Source organism: Anopheles maculipalpis, chromosome 3RL, assembly GCF_943734695.1.
Source record: "Anopheles maculipalpis chromosome 3RL, idAnoMacuDA_375_x, whole genome shotgun sequence".
Classification (NCBI taxonomy): Eukaryota; Metazoa; Arthropoda; class Insecta; order Diptera; family Culicidae; genus Anopheles; species Anopheles maculipalpis.
In genome coordinates, this window is record NC_064872.1 from 57,248,505 (window position 1) to 57,269,413 (window position 20,909).

General features: G+C 42.5%; 6 protein-coding genes across 7 annotated transcripts in view; 5 read left to right on the forward strand and 1 right to left on the reverse strand.

Moving 5' to 3' along the window:
• LOC126563202 (28S ribosomal protein S17, mitochondrial) overlaps positions 1 to 20,909 on the forward strand; it is a 130,404-nt gene that overhangs the window by 88,411 nt on the left and 21,084 nt on the right. The gene's annotated exons all lie outside the window — the stretch shown is intronic.
• LOC126561246 (inositol 1,4,5-trisphosphate receptor) overlaps positions 1 to 20,909 on the forward strand; it is a 437,037-nt gene that overhangs the window by 17,426 nt on the left and 398,702 nt on the right. The window lies entirely within an intron of this gene.
• LOC126560818 (proliferation-associated protein 2G4) lies at positions 1,437 to 4,689 on the forward strand. The gene is made up of 5 exons (XM_050216768.1): positions 1,437 to 1,539; positions 2,149 to 2,246; positions 2,727 to 3,341; positions 3,914 to 4,046; positions 4,400 to 4,689. Exons 1-5 carry the CDS (start codon positions 1,446 to 1,448, stop codon positions 4,687 to 4,689), a joined length of 1,230 nt encoding a protein of 409 aa, XP_050072725.1. The 5' UTR covers positions 1,437 to 1,445.
• LOC126563307 (MICOS complex subunit MIC13 homolog QIL1-like) lies at positions 5,579 to 6,263 on the reverse strand. The gene is made up of 3 exons (XM_050219937.1): positions 6,143 to 6,263; positions 5,875 to 6,025; positions 5,579 to 5,803 (listed from the first exon to the last, which is right to left on the reverse strand). Exons 1-3 carry the CDS (start codon positions 6,148 to 6,150, stop codon positions 5,579 to 5,581), a joined length of 384 nt encoding a protein of 127 aa, XP_050075894.1. The 5' UTR covers positions 6,151 to 6,263.
• LOC126562346 (actin-related protein 3) lies at positions 6,920 to 8,717 on the forward strand. Its single transcript, XM_050218820.1, has 6 exons — positions 6,920 to 7,011; positions 7,082 to 7,262; positions 7,339 to 8,107; positions 8,183 to 8,265; positions 8,471 to 8,554; positions 8,616 to 8,717. The coding sequence occupies exons 1-6, from the start codon at positions 6,968 to 6,970 to the stop codon at positions 8,709 to 8,711; spliced, it is 1,257 nt and encodes a 418-aa protein (XP_050074777.1). The 5' UTR covers positions 6,920 to 6,967; the 3' UTR covers positions 8,712 to 8,717.
• Positions 15,738 to 20,615, forward strand: LOC126561600 (uncharacterized). Its single transcript, XM_050217846.1, has 8 exons — positions 15,738 to 15,906; positions 15,983 to 16,328; positions 16,396 to 16,507; positions 16,589 to 16,743; positions 16,826 to 16,947; positions 17,013 to 17,142; positions 18,354 to 18,441; positions 19,033 to 20,615. Exons 1-8 carry the CDS (start codon positions 15,749 to 15,751, stop codon positions 20,577 to 20,579), a joined length of 2,658 nt encoding a protein of 885 aa, XP_050073803.1. The 5' UTR covers positions 15,738 to 15,748; the 3' UTR covers positions 20,580 to 20,615.

The window sequence follows — 20,909 nt, forward strand, 5'->3', positions numbered from 1 at the left end:
ATAGATGGATGGTGTTAAATATTCTTTCTCACCTGAACATATTCCGGAAGCGCCCCGATGATGGCTTCACGTATATTCGGAACAATTCGAGCGATCTACCTCCTGGATACACAGGTAATGCTTTTAAAATAACAATAAAAACTATTATAACAGCTTCCAACTGTATACATTATTATGTAGCTTACCTGCACTGCACCAAACTCTACGAGAACGTATAAGATACACCCGTATCTCGATCTCGATCGTATCTAGATATCTTAGCTTTACCAGCAGCCTTTCCTGCAAGCTAAAAGCCCGTCGCAGATTTGAATCATCCTTTCTCATTTCCGGTTTGATAAAGCTAAGCGTGCTGTTGCCATTTAACTGCTCGTGCATGATCGTATCGAAGTGCCCGGTTGCTTTTCTCTGCATAAAATTGGTTCTTATCCGTGTATACATCAGTTTCCTGATCCACCGGCGACGAATCATATACGTGGTTAGCGCGCGCAAAATAACGACTTTTAATCTTGGGCCTAGGAACACGTGAAGTATTCGATAATTGTCCATAAAATATGAAATGGGCGGCGCGGTGCGGAAGGCAACAGGGGCGCCGGTCTTCAAACGGCAGGATCGGGGTTCAAATCCCATCCGGGCCGTACCCCCCTAGTGAGGTATGACTAACCAACTACGTGGTATCGGCAGTCTAGAAAGCCATTTGTATAGCCATGTATAGCCTCTGATTTTTTAATTCGTAGGCTTCATTTAGTTTTTTTATTAACAGAGCATACGAACATTTTTTGACGGAATTCTGTAGAAAGTTGTCCGAAAGCATAATTATACTTAACGCTTGAGACGGTTCCAATGTTTTTCAACTTTTGGAAGTTTTAAAATTTATTTTGTCTTGGTACGGCCGAATGCCATTCTGACAGTGGGCAAAGTTTTACAATATGGTTGACAATTTGTCAAGATTATAAAATATATTTTTTGCCTCTTTTCACGCAGCAGGTAGAAGCTGAGGCAGGAATCCAAAGATTTTTTGAGAAAATGTAAGAAAATGCAATGCTAAAATAGTTGATGCAACTGTTTCCAAATGCAAAAATAAAACGTTCTAAACGTTGCCTGCTTAATTGACTGCTATTTGACTCGCAACGACGCATCGACATGCACAACGTCAAACTTCGGCTCCCTTGCTATTTGGTGCCACACCAACACTGGCTTAACACCAGCAGCAGCAGTCTTGCTTGCAAAACAAGAAGAAGTGAAAATCTGCCGCGTCAAAAGCGAAACGTGCGTACGAAAGTGGCGTACACTTGGTGATTGTAAATCTGTGAAGCTGTTGTGCTGTTTTTCCGTGATTCGAGTGGCGGACTTGCTTTTCAAAAGCGTTGACCAACGTGCAGGACATCGAAATAGTTAGCGTATAGGACGAGATTCTCTTGATCCGGGATAGAAGCGCTGCCGTAACAATGCCTCCAGCAGAGAAGCAGGTCGAGCAGGAATCGACGATTGACGATCCGACTGTAGTGGAAAAGTACAAAATAGCCGGTGATATTGTGAATAGTAAGTGTTTGCTGGTGAATTTATTTGTCGAAACGGATCGGTTTGCGTTGGGGAAAGGCCCGTAAATTGGCCCGCGAAACGTGCGTACGTTGCAGCTTCGATTGCATTTGGTGTAGTGTCAGCATTAGCTGCTGCCTTTCGCTTTGCCTACACACATATGTGGGGAAAAATCCGTCTTACTACCACCACATCCGAGCACGTGAACAAGGCGGTGTTACACAAAACGCGCTCCGGTTTCTCGTCGCGCAGAAGGCCACGTTTTCCGGAAGGAGCCTTTTTGTGAACATTCGTTCGGAAGTATTGAAACGTGAAGGCTGGTTTTGTGTGTGCAGATAGTACTTCCACTTGCCACTGGGACCCGTGGATCCGCGCACATTTGGCCCAGATGTATTACGTCGCTTACATGATAATGTACATAGAGCTTTATAACCTCCAAAATCTGCATCATTCGCACGTTCGCGAGCCAAGTCTAGAGTTTTTTTTAACCTTTTCTTTTTCTCATGTTGGTGTATTGTGCAATATGATAAATACCCTTCTCTCGGACGGGTATTATTTACAAAGATTGATTTTGTATGTGTTTTTCTTTAACTCCTTCGTTTCACATTCTAGAAACTCTTCAAACCATCATCCGAGCATGTGTTGCAGGCGCCTCAGTGAAAGAAATTTGCCTGAAGGGTGATAGTATGTTGACCCAGGAAGCAGCTAAGGTAAGCTTTCAAGACATTCCACGCTAGTTGTATGATAATATAAAATGAATTGAATGTAGTTGAATCCTTTAGTTGCTACGGTCAAAGATTGATCTGTTGGGAAAATAACGTAGGGACAGTGAGGTGCGATATTTGTCCGAGTGGTTTAGGTTGATAGACTTATTCCTGCAAATGCCTAGCCGCGTCCGCAGTTCGAATCTCGATGTCCGCCAATCTTAATTATTTAAAATTGGGCGAGTATGTGTGTTTTGTCGATTTTCCGATGATTATAAAGCTTTAAGCTAGATAGTATTTGATATTTCGCTGATTATATATTCACAATGATATATGAGGATAATTACAAACACACATATCAAATATTATGTCTGAGCTCAAAACACTCTCTAAGTTTATTTTAAAGAAAGTATTTTTTGTAAGCTATTTTACCATAATTGTTTCCCTCTCTTCTTTCATTGCATATTGTGCTCTGTCCATGTGTAGAAATACAAGAATGAGGAAGAAATGAAGAAAGGCGTCGCCTTCCCGACGTGCCTCTCGGTGAACAATTGCATTTGCCACTTTTCGCCAGCTCGCAATGATCCGGACTATCTGCTGAAGGAGAACGATGTGGTCAAGATCGACCTTGGGGCACACATTGACGGTTTCATCGCGGTCACGGCCCACACGATCGTGGTCGGTGCAACGGCTGAGAATAAGTGTAAGGGCCGGGCGGCTGACGTTGTCCTTGCGGCGTACCACGCTAGCCAGGCAGCACTTCGCCTGCTGAAGGAAGGCACCGGGAACTACGCGGTGACGGATGCGGTACAGAAAATTGCCTCCGACTTCAAGTGCAAACCGATCGAGGGTATGCTGAGCCATCAGCTGAAACAGTTCAAAATTGATGGCGAAAAGACGATCATCCAGAACCCAACGGTGGCGCAAAAGAAGGAGCACGAGAAGTGTGAATTCGAAAAGTACGAAGTGTACGCGATGGATGTGCTGATCAGCACCGGCGAAGGACTCGGTAAGGAGCAGGACACGCGTGTCGCGATCTACAAGAAAACGGAGGAAAACTATATGCTGAAGCTGAAGGCATCCCGTGCGTTCTTCGGCGAGGTAAGCATAGTGGTAACGCTAGCCATGTCGTAGCCTAATGCTTAGTCCGACTCTCAATGAGCAAGGACTTGCTGAGTTCAATTCCTGCTTTGGTTGTTGGTGGAAGCGTGTAAATTAGGCTTGCTGCTTAATGATGGCGAGAAAATATATTTACCCAATGATTAGAACCTACGCACTCGAGGGAATGGTTTTCTCTTTGGCCGAGAGTAAAAAGGTTTTCTCTCTCACTTTCTCTCTTTCGAAGTAGAGGAGAAGGGAAAACACATGCACTTCAAAACAGTTTTACGCTTGCGTGTTTACACGCAGGGTAGTAACATTGCTTTGTCGGACATATCTCTGCTCCTCTGCGTGAAAGAGTCGGGTAGGAGAAGAACTGTAAGCTTAAGCCTTAGTGGAGACGCCCAATGAGCAGTATATAAGATTATGAGAGCTGAGGGTATTTTTTTTTTCTTCTTAATACACGCAACATAATTGTTATTTTTTATTTTCAAACATCTAATTTATTTTCTTTTTTCCCATTTTTATCACTTCTTGCCATTGAAATGCCAACATTTAACCACTGCCGACACCAGGTTAAAAGGAAGTATGGTTCGATGCCTTTCAATTTGCGAAACTTTGAAGAAGAAGCAAAGGCCAAGCTGGGCGTCAACGAATGTGTGACGCACAAAATGGTTGAACCCTTCCAAGTATTATACGAAAAGCATAGTAAGTATATGGTAGTAATCATTATTGCGAATAGCACGCAGCTTAAGTTCGTTAATGCTTTTGCGCAAGGAGAATTGCGTGTCGCTGTAGTTGGATAAGTTTCACGACCAGACACCTTGCGATAGTAAAACCCAAGCGACTCTTGATGCCCCTCGATCAGGTTTGGTATTTCTTTCACTAGAAAGCCCACAATCTGGTCGTTGTTTATCGATTAATCACTAAATCATGATGGGATTAAATAGAAACGGGTTCAGAGTGTTGCACAGATGTTCCTTAACGCTTTCGAGCAGATTGTTCAATATAACATTACGGGTTTGATTTTCTAAACGCACTCCTACGTTTTCTCCCTGCAGATGAATACGTTGCTCAGTTCAAATACACGGTGCTCATCCTGGACAGTGGACTGAAGGTCGTCACCGGCCACCCGTTCGATGAGAGCTGCTTCGAAAGCGAATACAGCGTGCAAGACGAAGAAATGAAGAAGTTGCTCGCCTCGAAGCTGGGTCCAAGCAACAAGGACAAGAAGAAGCGCCGCAGGAGAAATAAGAAGAAGGGTGCGGCCACCGGTGGAGCGGACGATGATGCCGAAGGGGACGATAGTGGTGAAGAGGAAGCAGAAGACAAAAAGGAAGAGCAAGCATAACAATGTCGACACTGACTGTTTGCCAGCGCCCTTCATAGAAACGCGGCCACAAACCCTCCCCCGTACAGAAATCGTTTCCCCCCTCAACAATCCGTGCTGATGATGATGATGATGTAATGATAAAAGTTCAATTCTCGGGTGCGTTATTCCGTAGAGTGTAACACACGCAGCAATACGTCGTACTTGTAGCACACTGCCGGTCCCCTCGCTATACGCTAGGACGTGTAGTAGAGCCACGTGTGGCCTGGTGTGAAAATGCACAGTGGGTCTAAAAATAGAACACTGGTAAGGTAAACTCGAACAGCGCCATCTAGTGATTGGTGTCCTTACTTAGTTAACGATTTGAGGAGGGGATATAGTATGCGAACAGAAAGTTTTTTTTTGTTTGTTGACTTAAGAAAAGCAGGATAAAAGCGAGGTTTAACTTACAGCGAGCGTGTTTCTGTTTTATTTTTCTTCTTTTTAGTTTTTCTCCCCTTAGTGGTGCGTTACAATTACCATCAATTGTAACATTCTACGCATGACAAGACTTTATACGCTTTTGCACTCTTTCAAGTAGCAAAAGTTGTTTCTCAACAGCTGCTGTATGTTAATGCGTTTTTTAAAGACTTTGTTTGAAAAAATCTCTCTCGGGTCAGAGAGCAATGCATCCTTAATTTTGTCAACAAAAATTTTGTTATTTCTTTAAAAAATAAATCGGTTTCGTTTTCATACTACTAAGATTAAGCGTTTTTTTTTTAAAATTACGTACCAACTATGAAGTATTAATCATAAGCGCAATTGACCAAACTCAATTCGATTTTAACCCGCTTCTTTATTTCATACAATCAACAGTTAATATGATCATCGGTGTGTGCCGGTACCCGCGCACCGCCCACTGGTAAGGTTTTTATTTCTTCGCTGGTGTCGCTACTGGTGCAGCAGCGGCGGCATGTTCGGCCTTCTGTCCTGGCTGTGCATCTAACGCCTGTTTAATCGCATCCGAACCCTTTTTCGCTAATTGCCCGGCGTAGCAAGGAAGCCGATGGATAAAGTGGATCGTACTCTTGACACCTTCATTGTAATAATGTTTCGTCACGAAGCAAAGCTCTCCGCTGGAAGGAAGGGCCGGTATCTGAAATGTATAAAAGTATGTTTGACAGGTATTAAAAAGTGATTTGATTTTAACTGCAGAACAAAACTTACATCCAAAGGAATCTGTTTCTTGACCGATTCCAGGTACGGCTTGAGCGCGGTTCCGTATCGTTCGTACACCTTTTCGGTGTTTTCCTCCCATATGCCTTCCTGCTTGGTGTAGTACACGGTACCACCAGCGAGGCCTACCTTTATTGCGAACCTAATCGGATCGGAATCAAATACGGAGAAACGGATTTATTAACTTCACAGAACGAATGTTAACGGCAGTGGATGGTGCAAGCAAACAGCAAATGTCTCTTGCCGCAGAAAAGTGTACCTGAACATAGTTGATTTTGCTCCAAGCAGTCGAATGGCCAACGGTGGCTAGAGAATTCCCAAAACAACAAAAATTGCGGATTTGTGTTTTTATTTTACGTAATTTTTATCAAAACTAAATCTTGCTGCTGTCAGCTGTTTGCAGAATGTGTAATACTACTTATGGTGGCGTGGATGACAGAAATAAATTAAAATAAGATATCGATAAGCATACGCGTCTTCTTGAACGATTTATCAAAATTAAAAAAGGTACTTAAAGATAAATTTGGTTGAACAATACAGCAAATTCTTAATAAATACTAGCTTTGTATTTTGTTAAAGTTTCAACCCGATCTCGTAAACATAGACACCGCCACGAAAAATTGCTGACATTGCTTTGACAGATGCGCAAGAAGAAGATTTTGTATGCGGAAAAAATTAAAGTCGGTAATTTTGTTATCAAAAGGAAGTTTTCTGCGGTGCACGTAATTTATGAACGTACCGATTGCTAATTAGCTGCAATTTGTTGCAGCAATCTCCTAACTAGTGGAATATTTTGGAGAAAGTAGCACGAAAACATAACTTCTACATACTCTGTCACCGTCTTCAGACACCCGAAGAAGAAGAAGAGCAAACATTTGAGCTCGTAGCAGCCGAGGGCCCTGCAGAGAGTGCTTAGGTGTGGTTTTGTTTTGTCGAAATAAGTGGTGCTGGTTGGTTTAAAAAACTCCCCTGCGTACGGAGCGAATGGACAGTTTCTAGTGCCAAAAGCTAATAGTGTGTAGTATTCTGAAATTTAAACATTGTCAATTCGCGTGTGTTTGTGGGTAAAACAAAGCTACAAAAAATGACCGGACGGCTTCCAGCTTGTGTGATCGATGTAGGAACTGGGTATGTGTCATCCCCCACCCCACCCTGGATGACTCGAAAAGTAGATAACCGAACGTTCGTATTTTTGCAGCTACACAAAACTCGGCTTTGCGGCAAACAAGGAACCACAATTTATCATCCCTTCCGCTATCGCGATCAAAGAGTCGGCCAAAGTGGGCGATCAGAGTGCTCGCCGCGTTACCAAGGGAGTGGAAGACTTGGACTTTTACATAGGCGATGAAGCGTTCGATGCGACCGGATACTCGGTGAAGGTATGAGTCATATGGTTTGCTTTGCTGAACCAGTAATATGTTTAATCTGGTGATATTTATCCTCCTCTTTTACCAGTACCCGGTCCGCCATGGGTTGGTCGAAGACTGGGACCTGATGGAGCGATTTCTGGAGCAATGCATTTTCAAGTACCTTCGTGCGGAACCGGAAGATCACCACTTTCTGCTAACAGAGCCCCCACTGAATACACCCGAAAACCGTGAATACACTGCCGAAATCATGTTCGAAACGTTTAACGTACCGGGGCTGTATATTGCGGTTCAAGCCGTACTAGCGCTGGCTGCCAGCTGGGCATCTCGTCCAGTCGAGGAGCGTACGCTAACCGGCATTGTGGTGGACAGTGGCGATGGTGTGACGCACGTTATCCCGGTGGCGGAAGGGTACGTCATCGGGTCCTGTATCAAGCACATTCCTATTGCTGGTCGCAACATTACCTCGTTCATTCAGAGCTTGCTGCGTGAGCGTGAGGTAGGCATTCCGCCCGAGCAGAGTTTGGAGACGGCCAAAGCTATCAAGGAGCGGTACAGCTACATCTGTCCGGACATTGCGAAAGAGTTCGCAAAGTATGACGCCGAGCCGACAAAGTGGATGCGCCATTACGAGGGCATTAATGCGATTACGAAGCAACCGTTCGGTGTGGACGTTGGGTACGAACGTTTCCTGGGACCAGAAATTTTCTTCCACCCGGAATTTTCGAACCCCGATTTTACGACCCCACTGTCGGAGATTGTAGACACGGTTATACAAAACTGTCCGATCGATGTGCGAAGACCGCTGTACAACAATATTGTGCTGAGCGGTGGATCTACCATGTTTCGTGATTTTGGTAAATATGAGCAAACTGAGCTTTTGGTTCCATTGCTATTCTTGTTCTAACACTATCTTGTTTCGTCTCGTTCAGGACGACGGCTGCAGCGCGATATTAAGCGAAGTGTTGATGCTCGGTTGAGAATTAGTGAAAATCTTAGCGAAGGACGAATCAAGGTATATTTTAAATGCAGGGATTTCTAGGACAAAACAAACAAGTTCGTTGAGATATTGACTTATTCAGAATCAATACATAATATACCGGAATATACCATAATATACCTCGACGAACTTGTTCATTATATCCTCGAAAGCCCTATAATGTCCCAGCAATTTATGTCGATTAAATAATGTTAATTATTTGCTGCAAAATCTTTTTTAGCCAAAACCAATTGATGTATCGGTAATATCCCATCATATGCAGCGATACGCCGTTTGGTTCGGTGGCAGTATGCTAGCTTCTACGGTAAGAAGGAATCCGTCACTAAATATTTTCAATTTAACGTTTATGTTTTTCTCATTCTCAGCCTGAATTTTATCAAGTATGTCACACGAAAGCTGCCTACGAAGAGTACGGGCCCGGTATTTGCCGCCACAATCCAGTGTTCGGAACCATGACATAAGAGAAATTTGGCTTACCAATTTATACATAACGCCAGCCAAACACACACACACAGTAGTGTAATTGAATGAATGGTCGATCATGGGCAAATTGAACACACCCAAATTGGGAAAAGGGCTTCAAGCCCGTTTTCAGCTAGAACATTATTATTTACCAAAAGTAATCCACGTATGTTTAGTTCGCTACGTGTGCAAACACAGGTGAAATAAGTAAGTCCGCAAATTGCATTTTAAAACATATATTTTTTTTTATACATTCATTTGCGTACGCTCCTATAGCGCTCGTTATGCGAAACGGCAATCTTGTCGTGCTAAATCGAGTTCTTTTTGTTCTGTTTCTTTACGTGCCTATATTATTGCAAGAAAACAAATTTCTATTCAAACATATTGTGTTGGGCAAACGGTGTTTCGTGCACTTGTTCATTCTGCGTTTGTCTAATACGCTGACACATAAGTTCCCATGGATTTTTAGTCTCCCCTCTTCAAATAGTGGCTCACCTGCTACCTATGTAAGATATTGTTGAACGATACCTGGAGCCTCTTTTCGGAAAAATTTAACAAATTTTCTAAATGAAATTCATCGATAGGAAAAATAAAGCAATAGCGTGTACTAACAAGTTCTCCTAGTATTGTTGCTTTTAAAAAGGCCCATTAACATTAACACCTGCCGTCGAAATAGTCAGTATTGTACGCTTAACTCGGCGTGGGGGCCCTCTTCATTTGTTTTTCCTCATTATTTTTTTTTCAGAAAATGTATTTCCAGATAGCACGTAATTCCATAATAAAGTTACGTTAAGAACCTCGATTTATCGCTGTATTTCTTCCTTAGTGTATTAAAAAGCTAACAGTTTACTTCAATCACTTGCAGATCATTCATGTGTGCTTCGTAAACGCAGTTCGTTATCTTTTCTTATCACAAGATTGCGTGTGATAACGGTATTGAGGTTGGTTTGAGGTAAGCGTTTTATTAGCCTTTGTGAATGTTTATATTTCGCCCATATATGGCCTGCGTCAGTTGTAATATGTTACACGATTTACAGTCATTACAAATTTTGGTGTATTTTGCTGCTGGTGGTGTTTTTGAATCACGCAAATTTTGCACTTGAGGGAAATGTTTCTTTTCCATAGCTTAAATGCGCTTATACCTCAAAGATTTTCTCAAAGATTAGTTTATTTTTAAAGAATAGTATGTATTGTGAGGAAACACAATTAAATAACTTTAATAATCCGGAATATCACAACGGGCACAGTAGCATGATTTTGAATTTGACAATTAGGAAGTTGTCAATTGCTGTTGTTCTATTCACCTTGACAATTGTTCGTGAAGCAACTATGGCTGCCTCTTTCACTCCAACGCACATGCACCGACGATGGTCCTGCTGCGTGTGAGCGCAACATAACAGGATTGGTTCTGTCATCATCTCTTCCATGTATGGTGATCGCGGCCCGAAAGCTGCAGTAGAATTTGGTAAAAATTTGCGGACAAATTTGCTTCCTCAACGCTAACTTCTTGCTGGAATCTAGTGCAAACATGTTCAGAATGTGCGCGAATGTGCGGTACAGTGCGAGCGACTGTGCACGAGTGCAGTAACAAGTGTTTCGTTCCGCGATTAGAGCTGGGTTAGTTTCGTCGACCCTTTTGTCTCCTTGGCCCCGTCGTGGTTGTCGGGACTGTGGGGGCAGCAAGCAAATCGAATGGAAATACAGGAGGAATAATAGCATCAGCAGCAGCAAGAGCAACAAACACGTGAAGTGTTCCTTCGTAATCCATATCGATGTGTTTGCTGCCACTTTCGCCCACTTAGGCGTGCGTTTCCACGACGGTGTGATGGAATACGCGCGGCCAGGTGTAATGACAATAAGTAGAACACCGCCGAACAAGACGACGCTTTAGGGTTTCTCCCATTGGCCGAATGTGTGATTGAAACAATCTGCAAACCTGCCTCACACGACGACGCAGCGTTCCGTGGCCAAGTGCGTGAACGGACGTGTTCGTCACAGTGACTGCGTATGTGTGTGTGTGTGTGTGTTTATTTTTTGGTGTTGTGTTGTGCCATTTTTGACCCGCAGTTTCATTAGCTATTTTTGCATGAAGAAAACGTTTGAAATATAATAACTTCCTCAGTATTGCCGATGTGAAATCGTGGGTGTTGTGTAGAACTGTGCAGTGTTGGTTGTGGATAGCAAAAGAGAAGGTGGCAACATCATTATGTATCGAAGGTCAATTCGCGTGTCGCGACGAATGTGCGTTTCGCAAGTGATAAAAAAGCTGTTGCTCATCCAATCTGGTACACCTTCGGACCTGGTTGAAGTCACTTAAAAGTGTATTTATACGACATTTTATTAATTTCCCTTTACATTTCATTTTTTTTTAAAGTGCGTCAGGTGTTCGCTAAGGCTCTGAACAACGGGTGAAAAAAGAAACAAACAAAAAGTGCAGAAAAAAAAATATGAAAGATTCTAAATTTTAAGGGGTCCCTCCTATCTGGTTTGCGCGAAAGCACCCTCTCTATTCCAGCCAGACCAGTGTGATCATCAGTGATGACGACCGTCAACTAGAATGTGTGTTGCAGTGTGTTTGCGCTGATTGAACAAGCAGCATCCGGCGGTTTTCCGATGCAGACGGTTCGCAGCAGGCCGTGTCGGATGTTGTCCCGTAAAAAACAAAAGCATGCTGCGGCATTTGTGTAGTGCAAAAACGTAGTTAAAATCATCTTTGCCGGGGTTGTGTTTCAGAGAGTTGGGTGCAGTGCTGTGCTTCTTGTACGTCCGTTTCTCTGCTCTTGCTTCTTCTACCGTCTACATCCTGAACTTGTTCGGATTAATTTCTCCCTTTTGGTAAAATTGGTAAGCAATGGATACTGAGACTGAAATACCCCTACTATGGCGTCAAAAATCTCTCTGATATGACCCTATCCGGACTTGTACTTATGCGTTTACCTATTTGCATGCTTCAATGAGTCATCTAATGTTGTGTTGTTGTTGCTATCCTGTTCTTGCATATATTTGTTGTAGTATTGGCCCACATCTCAAATCAGACTGCAATGCCTAGAGGGTTTTATCGATTGCCTCAGCCTGTATAACCTTGTAACATTTTTTTTTATTATCTTTCTTATGATTTTGTTTATTTCTACGTAATTCGCACGTAAAGAGCGGCTTTACATAAAACAAAACTTTGAATTTGAACAGGAATCCTACATCTATTTTGACGATGTATTTGCGAAAGTTCAGCAAAGTCCAATTGAAATGGTTTTCCAATTTCGATCGAGTTACCAGTGAAATTTTATTTTCTTTCCCATTCTATCGCCCGAAAGGTAGGCCTTTTGATTGAAGTCCGTTGCTAATTGGTGGCTATGATAGTTAACACTCGCAAGGAAAACTCGGTGTGACCCGGTTCTGTTGTGTGTGGTGATCCTTGTGCCTATTGCATAAACTAGGCCAAAATTGTCTTTTTGCCCTTTCTGGTAATATCGAAAAAGTTAGTTGCCACTAACCACACAGAACATAGAACCGTGCTGTTTTGTGGAGGTAACTAACTACGATATTTATTGCCATTATATGCGATTGTTGATGCGTATGTGTGTATTGTAGTTACTTACACTTCTTCTTCTTCTTTTTGGCTTAACAATTTTCTAGGTCACTCCAGTCATCTAGTATCTTACAAAGCTTGCTGCTACCCCATAGTTGGAAAGTTAGTCCTCCCTACGGGGGAACGGTTCAGATGGGAATTGAATCCCGGTTCTGCCGTGTGAAGACCGTGTGCGTCGTTGTCCCCTACCACCGGGCGGTGAGCCTTACGGCTTATTGCTTACATCAAATCTTTGAATTACAAAGTCATTTAACTGACGCAGGAATTTGCCCTAGGCACGTTTTGCGAGTCACGTATCGTACGTTGAAACGTCAACGTAGCGATTGTTGGCATATGGTGGTTATCATCAATACCGATATCTAATCCAAATAGTAAAGGAAACCTTATCTTTGCTGCTTTTTTGAGACTCACACTGACACGGCGGCACGCGGGTAAATGTGTGTTGTGAAGCAATTAGTAAATTACTGCGCCCCGTTTTTTGTGGTTTTTTACAGTACGCTATCATATCGGCGAATTCATGTTGCTATTGTCGATGTTTTACTGCCACGAAAACGATGAATAATTGCTTCGGAAATAATGGAACTTGGGGGATATTTTTATCTTTCATTCTGTCGTAGCCGTAAATCGATCCTTATCGGCAAAACATTTGGCCTTTATCTGATTGCATAGGAACTTTTGGTCCCTCGCAGCAAAAAAAAAAAGTTTAAAAAAATAAACGTCCGCATTTCAACATGACTTATTCAAAATGTGCTGTAAGAAATGGAATAAATATAGGTGTGAAGCCGCTCCTCTTCGAACTGTGGCGGCAAACTGGTTGAGTTAGTCTTGGTGGGTTCGTTTGCGAAGCCCAACGCCTCCCCCACGGTGGTAAATGTGCATTCGATCGAGCTTGTAATTAGCGAAAGGTGTCGAAAATGCTTACGACCCTTATTCCTGTGCTGTTGCCAAGTTTTTCACGTAGTTTTTTTGGATCCAATGTATCTAGGAACACTGTATTTTCTTCGTTTGCTTATACAGAGTTGATGCATTGTTGAGTTTAAAATTGAACTTGTCCGTACTAAGCTCATTATCGATGCTTCCAATTTGGCATTTATTGACACGATTATCAACGAGGAGTGATAAATCAATTGACACCATGCAGTAGAGGAAATAGCTATTAGCACAGTAGTGTATTTTGTGTGTGTTTTGGTATGAAATATTTAGCATTAAAAAGCTATAATTTATAACAGATAATATTTGATTATTTTTCAGGAGTAACTGTGTGGGGCTTGTGATAATAGTGCAGTTATTTATTTTCTAATGATCGATACTGCCACTCAACATCGCAAATTCACAGCCTGTAGACACATTCATACCGACACTTCGTTCGACAACTTTGTCTTTTAGCAACTGATTTGCCTATCCCAAAAATTGCTGTGCCGTTTTAGGGCCTCTTGTCGCCGGCTACAGTATCGGATTGAGTCTGTGGACATATGGGTACGAATGAAAATCCAATTTCTTATGGATGAAACACAGTAACGGAAGCAAAAAGACCAAACGACCCATAGACGCACTTCCGATCCTTCGATTAGCTTATGGAATTCGTTAATTGGGTTTGCTCACATGTTGCTGTCATATGATACACAGAAAACTCTCGCCAAAACATAATATCTTAAGACAGGAAGAAATCGTGCAGCAGTGCTCGTTTGTTACGTATCAATATTAGGATTATATTTAAGTTATACTTTATTCTACATATAGAGGGGATATGTTAACTTATCAGCACTAATTCAACGCCCTTCGTAAAACGGATGCTAGAGAAATGGTTACATGCTCAGCACACTGCAAATGATATCGCCAAGCGTATGAGTTTTTATTTAACGGCAGTATATTGGAATAGTATCTAAGAAATAAATGGTCTAAAGGGTAACGTAGAAAGGGAAACTGAAGTCCTTCGTAAAGACTATATAACAGAGAATTATGTTACCACACAAAGCTTACACGCATCTTATTCAACTGTATAGAACTTGCCAAAGAAACTATGAGCGGCTCGTACGATGAGATTGGTTTCTTTGTTGAAGAAGGAACAAATGATAATCCTCTTTTCTGACAAAAAGCTGTTCAGACATTGATTTCATATCATCAGAATCTTTGGAGCATGTTCTGAAGGTGAAGGTCAGTTTCTTTGAAGATCAAAACTATACCCAACAGAAATCTGATTTTCCTTTCCGAGTCTGATAACCTTTATTCCATTAGATTATATTACGCATACATATATTATATTTAGTTAATTTATGTACCTAAATCCCGTGAAATGTGGTATGGTATGGCGAATAAAATGGGCTAGGTTCTTGTATCGTCTTTAGACTTTTACTGAAACTAAGGACCGTATTCACTTAAATAAGCCCGTGATAGTTTAGTGTTCGTTTATCAAAACATTAAAAAAATATATTTTCTCCTGTCGCATCCTATATATGACAAGTAAAAATTCTGAAAACCGTGGCCTGCGATCTGGATGTGATTCCATACACGCTTATACTGTGTGAAAGTGAAAGCACAGTTACCATCGTTACGTTCCTTGTAATCCATTTGCTTAACTCTAGATAACAATCTTTCTCATCGATTGCGAACATGAGCAACACATATTGCAAATTCCTGTTTCATTTACGATACCTCATAAATTTGGAATTTTACCCTTGGCTACGAAATTTGTTAATCAGAATGGTCCTGTGTATATTATTAAATATAATTTCAAATTAATTTTCTTGTCGTACCTCATGCAAGGGTTAGTCGAAAAACAAATCGTTTAACTGCCGTAGAATTTTTACGCCATACGCGTAACACTAAACAGTTAAACAAATACCCACAACCATACCCCCACCCTCCTTTCGCCCCCCATTTATTGATTGATTTTATTCTCAATCGGCTGCGATTAAATATTAGCTAATAATCATCAGTAGAGCGGCACACGACGACGCCATCGACCGTTGGAAAGAAATGTTTATTTAATTTAATTTTTTTCTCTTTTCATTTTCGTTTCATTTTTTTTCTGCCTTCAAAAACAGAAATGTAGCATAATCCATCACGTTGCCAGACGTGACTCGTTCGTTGAGAACCACTGCAGTCGTCATCAGCAAACAGCGGATTTAGAAATAAATTCCGGTTGACGAAACCCCTCGTATACACTAGCGATATACACTAGAGAGGAAGGCGATCATCTGGAGCAAATCAAGCACGACGATTGGTTTAACCTAAACAACATATTGCTTAGCAACCATCCTGACCCGTTGCTGCGATCTTCGCACATTGTATGCATTGACATGCTTGCTTAAAAGCCGATTTAAAACGGACGTGGTGAGTGTGTGTGTGTGTTTCCATCTTGTCTACCACAGCACAGGTCGTTATTAGTACAAGAAAGAATACCTATTATCAAAGCATAGATAAAAACAGTGCTAACTTAAACGTAAGAAAATGGCACCAAGTCAGAAAGTGACGAAAAAATGGGAGATATTCGCCGGCCGGAACAAGTTCTTCTGCGATGGATATTTGATGACGGCACCAAATTCGGGCGTGTTTTATTTCACGGTCATACTGATCACTGCTACGAGTGGATTATTTTTCGTGTTCGAGTAAGTAACAGTGAAGCTGTGGTAGTATGCGGATTTTATTAAGCTTTTTCTTTATTCTTTTGCCTCTTGGCTGCAGCTGTCCATTTCTGGCACAACGCATCACGCCCGCCATTCCCATCATCGGTGGAATTCTGTTCATTTTTACGCTAAGTTCCCTGTTCCGGACGGCTTTCAGCGATCCGGGCATCATTCCCCGCGCGTCCCAGGACGAGGCGGCTTACATCGAGAAGCAGATCGAGGTGCCGAACTCGCTCAACAGCCCCACCTATCGGCCACCGCCCCGCACGAAGGAGGTGTTCGTGAAGGGACAAACGGTGAAGCTCAAGTATTGCTTTACGTGCAAAATCTTCCGGCCACCGCGAGCCTCCCACTGCAGCTTATGTGATAATTGCGTTGATCGATTCGATCATCACTGTCCGTGGGTGCGTATATGGCCGGGCATACGTTGTATGCCGTGCGAATTCTTCTCATGTTTTGTATCGTTTGCAGGTGGGCAACTGCGTTGGCAAGCGTAACTATCGGTTCTTCTACATGTTCATTGTCTCGTTGGCGTTCCTAGCAGTATTCATATTTTCTTGCACAACGACTCACATAGTAATGTGTAAGTTTTACTATCCTACGGTACGGGTATCGAGTCGATTATGTTCTACTAACTTTTTTTCTCTTTTTTCCCTTTAATTAGTATTAAAGGAAGACAACCAGTTCATTGACGTTGTCAAGCGGACTCCTTCCAGTGTGATAATAGCGATAATTTGTTTCTGTTCGGTGTGGTCTGTTATCGGGTTAGCTGGATTTCACACTTATCTTACTACGAGTGATCAAACAACGAATGAGGATGTACTTATCTAAACAAAACCCGACTCTCTCGCTTATCCATCTAGCACTAATTTCCTTCGGCGTCTGTTGTTTCTGATTACAGATAAAAGGTTCATTCAGCTCAAAAGGTGGCCAGCAGGCAATAAACCCATATTCGCAAGGAAACATTTGCCTAAACTGTTTCCACATACTGTGCGGCCCAATAACACCGTCGCTGATAGATCGGTATGTTGTTAACGTTAATCCGTTTGTATAAGTGTATTTTTTTTCGAATTTGCTATTTGTTTTAGGCGCGGTGTCGTCACGGATGAGTATCGGACGCAAATGCAAGCGTCAGACAAGTACAATAGTGCCACTGTACCACCGTTGGTTGTCATGCAACCGGGAATGGACACACTTAATAAGCATTACAGTATGGACGTAAGTAGAAGTATTTGATAGACTTGTTTTTGTTCTGACTGTTTGCAAACATGGTTATTTTTTAACTAGAATTCAGCACAATATACTTGAGTATACAGTACTGGACAAAATAAATAGCATCATTTCCTTTCACCGGCGCATTCTGTACGTGTCTAGAATCGATATTCTTCTACGCATTAAAATACAGATTTTTTTTTTTTTGCTGTAGATTTGAGTTTGATTTTGTCCGACTAAAAACTTGATTCGTTCGACTGGCAAATTTTCAATACATCATTCCATTGATTTGCACCAAGCTTCCAGGTACAGCCCACTCAAATGATATCCATACTATACTATTTTCTAAACTATGCTCCACCGTATTCTGTATGTATGATTCTTTTATTGTTTCACCGGATCTGCGACAAATCCTGGATCGATGTGTCGGTCTAAATAACTCATGTTAGTTTTCATCACTCTTCAGAATTATTTTCCAAAAGTCTACGGACATCGTGACATAATTTTTGGCGAATTACAAATCCTTTAGTGTGTTTCACTTGCTGAAGAAAGGATGTTTCTATGCCAGACTGCTCTTCAAAACATTCTAGTTGAGACTCTGGCGTATGGTTACCATATGTGCAGCATAGTTCTAATCGAAATCGAGTACTTTTTAGCAATTTTTCAGTGAATGTTTCCATTTTATCGATCGCTATGTTGCGCGCTGTTCCCTATTTATCGATTTACAAAAACATAGCAATACTATGACCCTAATACTACACACTTTCAAAACTGTACTGTCAAAAATCTAGACAAATTATTGGAGGACCACTCGTTGAAACGGCTGAATTTGCTTTAATTGTCATTCTACACTTATGAATCAAACACAGAAAAAAAAGCAAAAAACCGTTTTATGAAAGTTAAAAAAATGGTTCAAAATATATTGATTTTTTTTAGTATTCGAGCGAGAGTGCCATAAAAAATACGAGGTGGTTCACTTATTCCTAATCCTCCCTGGCATACCTGCTCTACATTCCACTACACTCTTAAAATTATTTATTTTTATTTTATGTTGTTAGTTATTATGTTATTTGTATTTATTTTATTTATATTTTATTTGATTTATTTTGTCCAGTACTGTAGTTGATGCGACTGTTTAGGTAGAGATCTAATGAAACCATCTTGAAACGCTATTTATGATTGTAATCTAAGCTATTTCTTCCATTTTCACATTTTAGCACGAATTGCAAAATGCAGCCAACGGGAACGGAGGTGTAGGTGGAACGGGCGTGTATCGGCAACGCAGCTACGATAACTTACAAAATGGTAAGTCGTCTTCACCGGCTTCTACAGTTAGTGGCGGTGCTTACACTAACCTAAACCATCTGAATGTAACTAACTTGAACTATGCAATGGCAGCAACCTCTGCTAATGCTGCTGCTAACACAGCGACTAAAACGAATTTAAACAACCATCCACCACCACTACCACCACTGAACCATCAGCAACATCAATCACAAACAACTGCATCACAATGTAATAATTTATCCTTATCTTACGTGAACCTTTCGCCAAAACAACCTGTGCAACCACATCTGTACCACCATTCCGTGAAATGCAATCTTCTCAATCTCAATTACTCGCATAACACTTCCAACACCAATACCATCAACGACCTTTCGTCCTCTAACCACCACAACAACAATAACAACAACAACAACGCGTCCTTTCGCAACAATCGCCACAACCACACCCAACAACAATGCAACCACCAACTGTTGCCACCATCCTCGCCATCCGCGCCCATTAATCTCCCAAACTACTACGCCGCCGGGTCGTTCGATCTCTCCTCCTGTGCGGCAACCGTGTCCTTGCAATCATTGCTACCTTCTCCGCACCATCTGTCGGACACACCAGTTCCAATTCCGACAAACTTTAAGTACTTTGCACCACAGTCCAAGTATAGCGTTAGTGGGGCAAACATCAGTACAGGTCCGGGCGGTACATACTGCTACAGCGATCAGAGTCAGCTGTTGGGTTCGTCGCTCGGAGGTGGAATATCACCCTCCACCATGCTGCTGAGAGGTGGTGGACCGATGCCACTGTTGAAAAGTCAGTCTGAATTTCTTCACAACACACATCAGCAGCAGCAGCAACAGCATGTACTGACCCCGAACGGGGCTAGCAGTGTTTCGCAGCAGCAGTTGCTACAGCAGAAAACACAACCAATGCACATGATGAGCCTCAACATGACACTTCCCCGCTATCCGTACCATCGGAATCGTGCGATCGGCATACGTAAATCCTCGCACGATCTGCAGTTCCCGATCTATCAGCATCATCCGCTCGAGGATGGTAAGCAAACGATGTACGGAAGTAGTGGTGGCACTTACGGTGCCGGTGGTCCCTACTGTTTGGCCAATGTGCCCGACAGTAGTACGAACAGCTTGAACAATCACTTTAATCCGTCGGCAACTCCTGCGCCGCTCGTAATACCGTACAGTAACGGTTTGATGTTGAAAGATTCGTCCGCCTCGTCCTCATCGTCCGGAGGTTCGTCGTCCGCCTCCGCTTCGACCGCTACCATATCGTCCAATTCGACGTCCTCCGCTACCTCATCGCTCGATCGACGGTGCCGAAGCAATTTGCTACCTTCCGGCTCGGGATCCGGTTCATATCTGGCAAGCTACGATACGATCACCACACTCTCGGATCATCCACAGCAACGTCAAACTGTTGCTCCACACACCTGCCCCAACAGCCCACGGACGATCCGCTGCAGTAGTCCTAGCTGTAGCAGTGAGCTAGATCCAATGCTCATCCACTCGAAAGCTAGCGGTGGAAAGCAACAGCCGACCAATGGTGGCTATCATCATCGTCATCGACACCAGCAGCATAGTGGTGGTGGTGGTGGTGGTGGTGGATATGCCAAGTTCTACCGTAAACCGTCTTATCAAATGAAAGCGTCACAATCGCCTACTCCGCCACCACCACTGGCTCTACAGTCACCTTTGGCTGGTCCACAGTTTGGTAATAGTGGACCACCGGGTACGAATCCCGTTTCGCCAGCACTTTCCTTCAGCCAGTTTAGCCCCAGCTTCTGGAGCGCAAACACGTGCGTTTCGTCGAGCAATCGGAGCAGCATGCTCAGTGCGGCCAGTACGCTGGGTGGCGGCAGCAGTAGTACTACCACCCCGTACGTTGAGTGTGCGAACGGAATGAATGGCAGTGATGGTGTTGGAAGTGGAGTTGGCATTGGTGGCATAGGAGGTGGGCAAGGAACAGGTGGTACTAGCGGAGCAGGAGGAGGAGGAGGAGGAGGAGGAGGAAATACCGGTAATAATAGTCCGTACGTACAGCGGCGTGGCGGAAGCGACAAGCAGCGCTTCTCAAACGTATTCGAGTATCAGTTTAACAATTTCGATCTCAACTCGATACATGAGGATGCTACGAACGAAACCTAGCATATACTACATTTTTAGTTTTGTAATTTTTTATAATTTCACTACAACCGATGGGGGAATCCGGCTCAGCAGGATTCTGTTCCGTTCGGGCTTTTATCGTCTCATTTACATTCTGACCGCTACAACATCGTACACACAAACACTCACAATCGCCACTTAAATAAGTGCCGCAAGTTGTGCAAATAATCGCAATCAGTTTTGTCTTTCTGCTGTTTGTGTTTTTTTTTTGGGATAAACTATTCGCGCTTTTTCTAAGTTGGCTCTCTCTAAGTGTGTTTTTCACAAGCGCACAAGTGTTTTTTCTTTCTTTGTTTTGCTGTTTAGCAATAG

What these genes read in the sequence shown, in the direction of transcription:
- LOC126561600 (XM_050217846.1), top strand. Translation starts at nt 15,749, where the DNA reads ATGGCACCAAGTCAGAAAGTGACGAAAAAATGGGAGATATTCGCCGGC. An exon ending in GGATTATTTTTCGTGTTCGA is followed by an intron (nt 15,907 to 15,982) that starts GTAAGTAACAGT and finishes TCTTGGCTGCAG; the next exon opens with CTGTCCATTTCTGGCACAAC. An exon ending in CTACGATAACTTACAAAATG is followed by an intron (nt 18,442 to 19,032) that starts GTAAGTCGTCTT and finishes CGGACACACCAG; the next exon opens with TTCCAATTCCGACAAACTTT.
- LOC126562346 (XM_050218820.1), top strand. Translation starts at nt 6,968, where the DNA reads ATGACCGGACGGCTTCCAGCTTGTGTGATCGATGTAGGAACTGG. An exon ending in TACCATGTTTCGTGATTTTG is followed by an intron (nt 8,108 to 8,182) that starts GTAAATATGAGC and finishes CGTCTCGTTCAG; the next exon opens with GACGACGGCTGCAGCGCGAT. An exon ending in TTAGCGAAGGACGAATCAAG is followed by an intron (nt 8,266 to 8,470) that starts GTATATTTTAAA and finishes AATCTTTTTTAG; the next exon opens with CCAAAACCAATTGATGTATC.
- LOC126560818 (XM_050216768.1), top strand. Translation starts at nt 1,446, where the DNA reads ATGCCTCCAGCAGAGAAGCAGGTCGAGCAGGAATCGACGATTGACGAT. An exon ending in TGACCCAGGAAGCAGCTAAG is followed by an intron (nt 2,247 to 2,726) that starts GTAAGCTTTCAA and finishes GTCCATGTGTAG; the next exon opens with AAATACAAGAATGAGGAAGA. An exon ending in CCCGTGCGTTCTTCGGCGAG is followed by an intron (nt 3,342 to 3,913) that starts GTAAGCATAGTG and finishes TGCCGACACCAG; the next exon opens with GTTAAAAGGAAGTATGGTTC.
- LOC126563307 (XM_050219937.1), bottom strand. An exon ending in AGAAACAGATTCCTTTGGAT is followed by an intron (nt 5,804 to 5,874) that starts GTAAGTTTTGTT and finishes TATACATTTCAG; the next exon opens with ATACCGGCCCTTCCTTCCAG.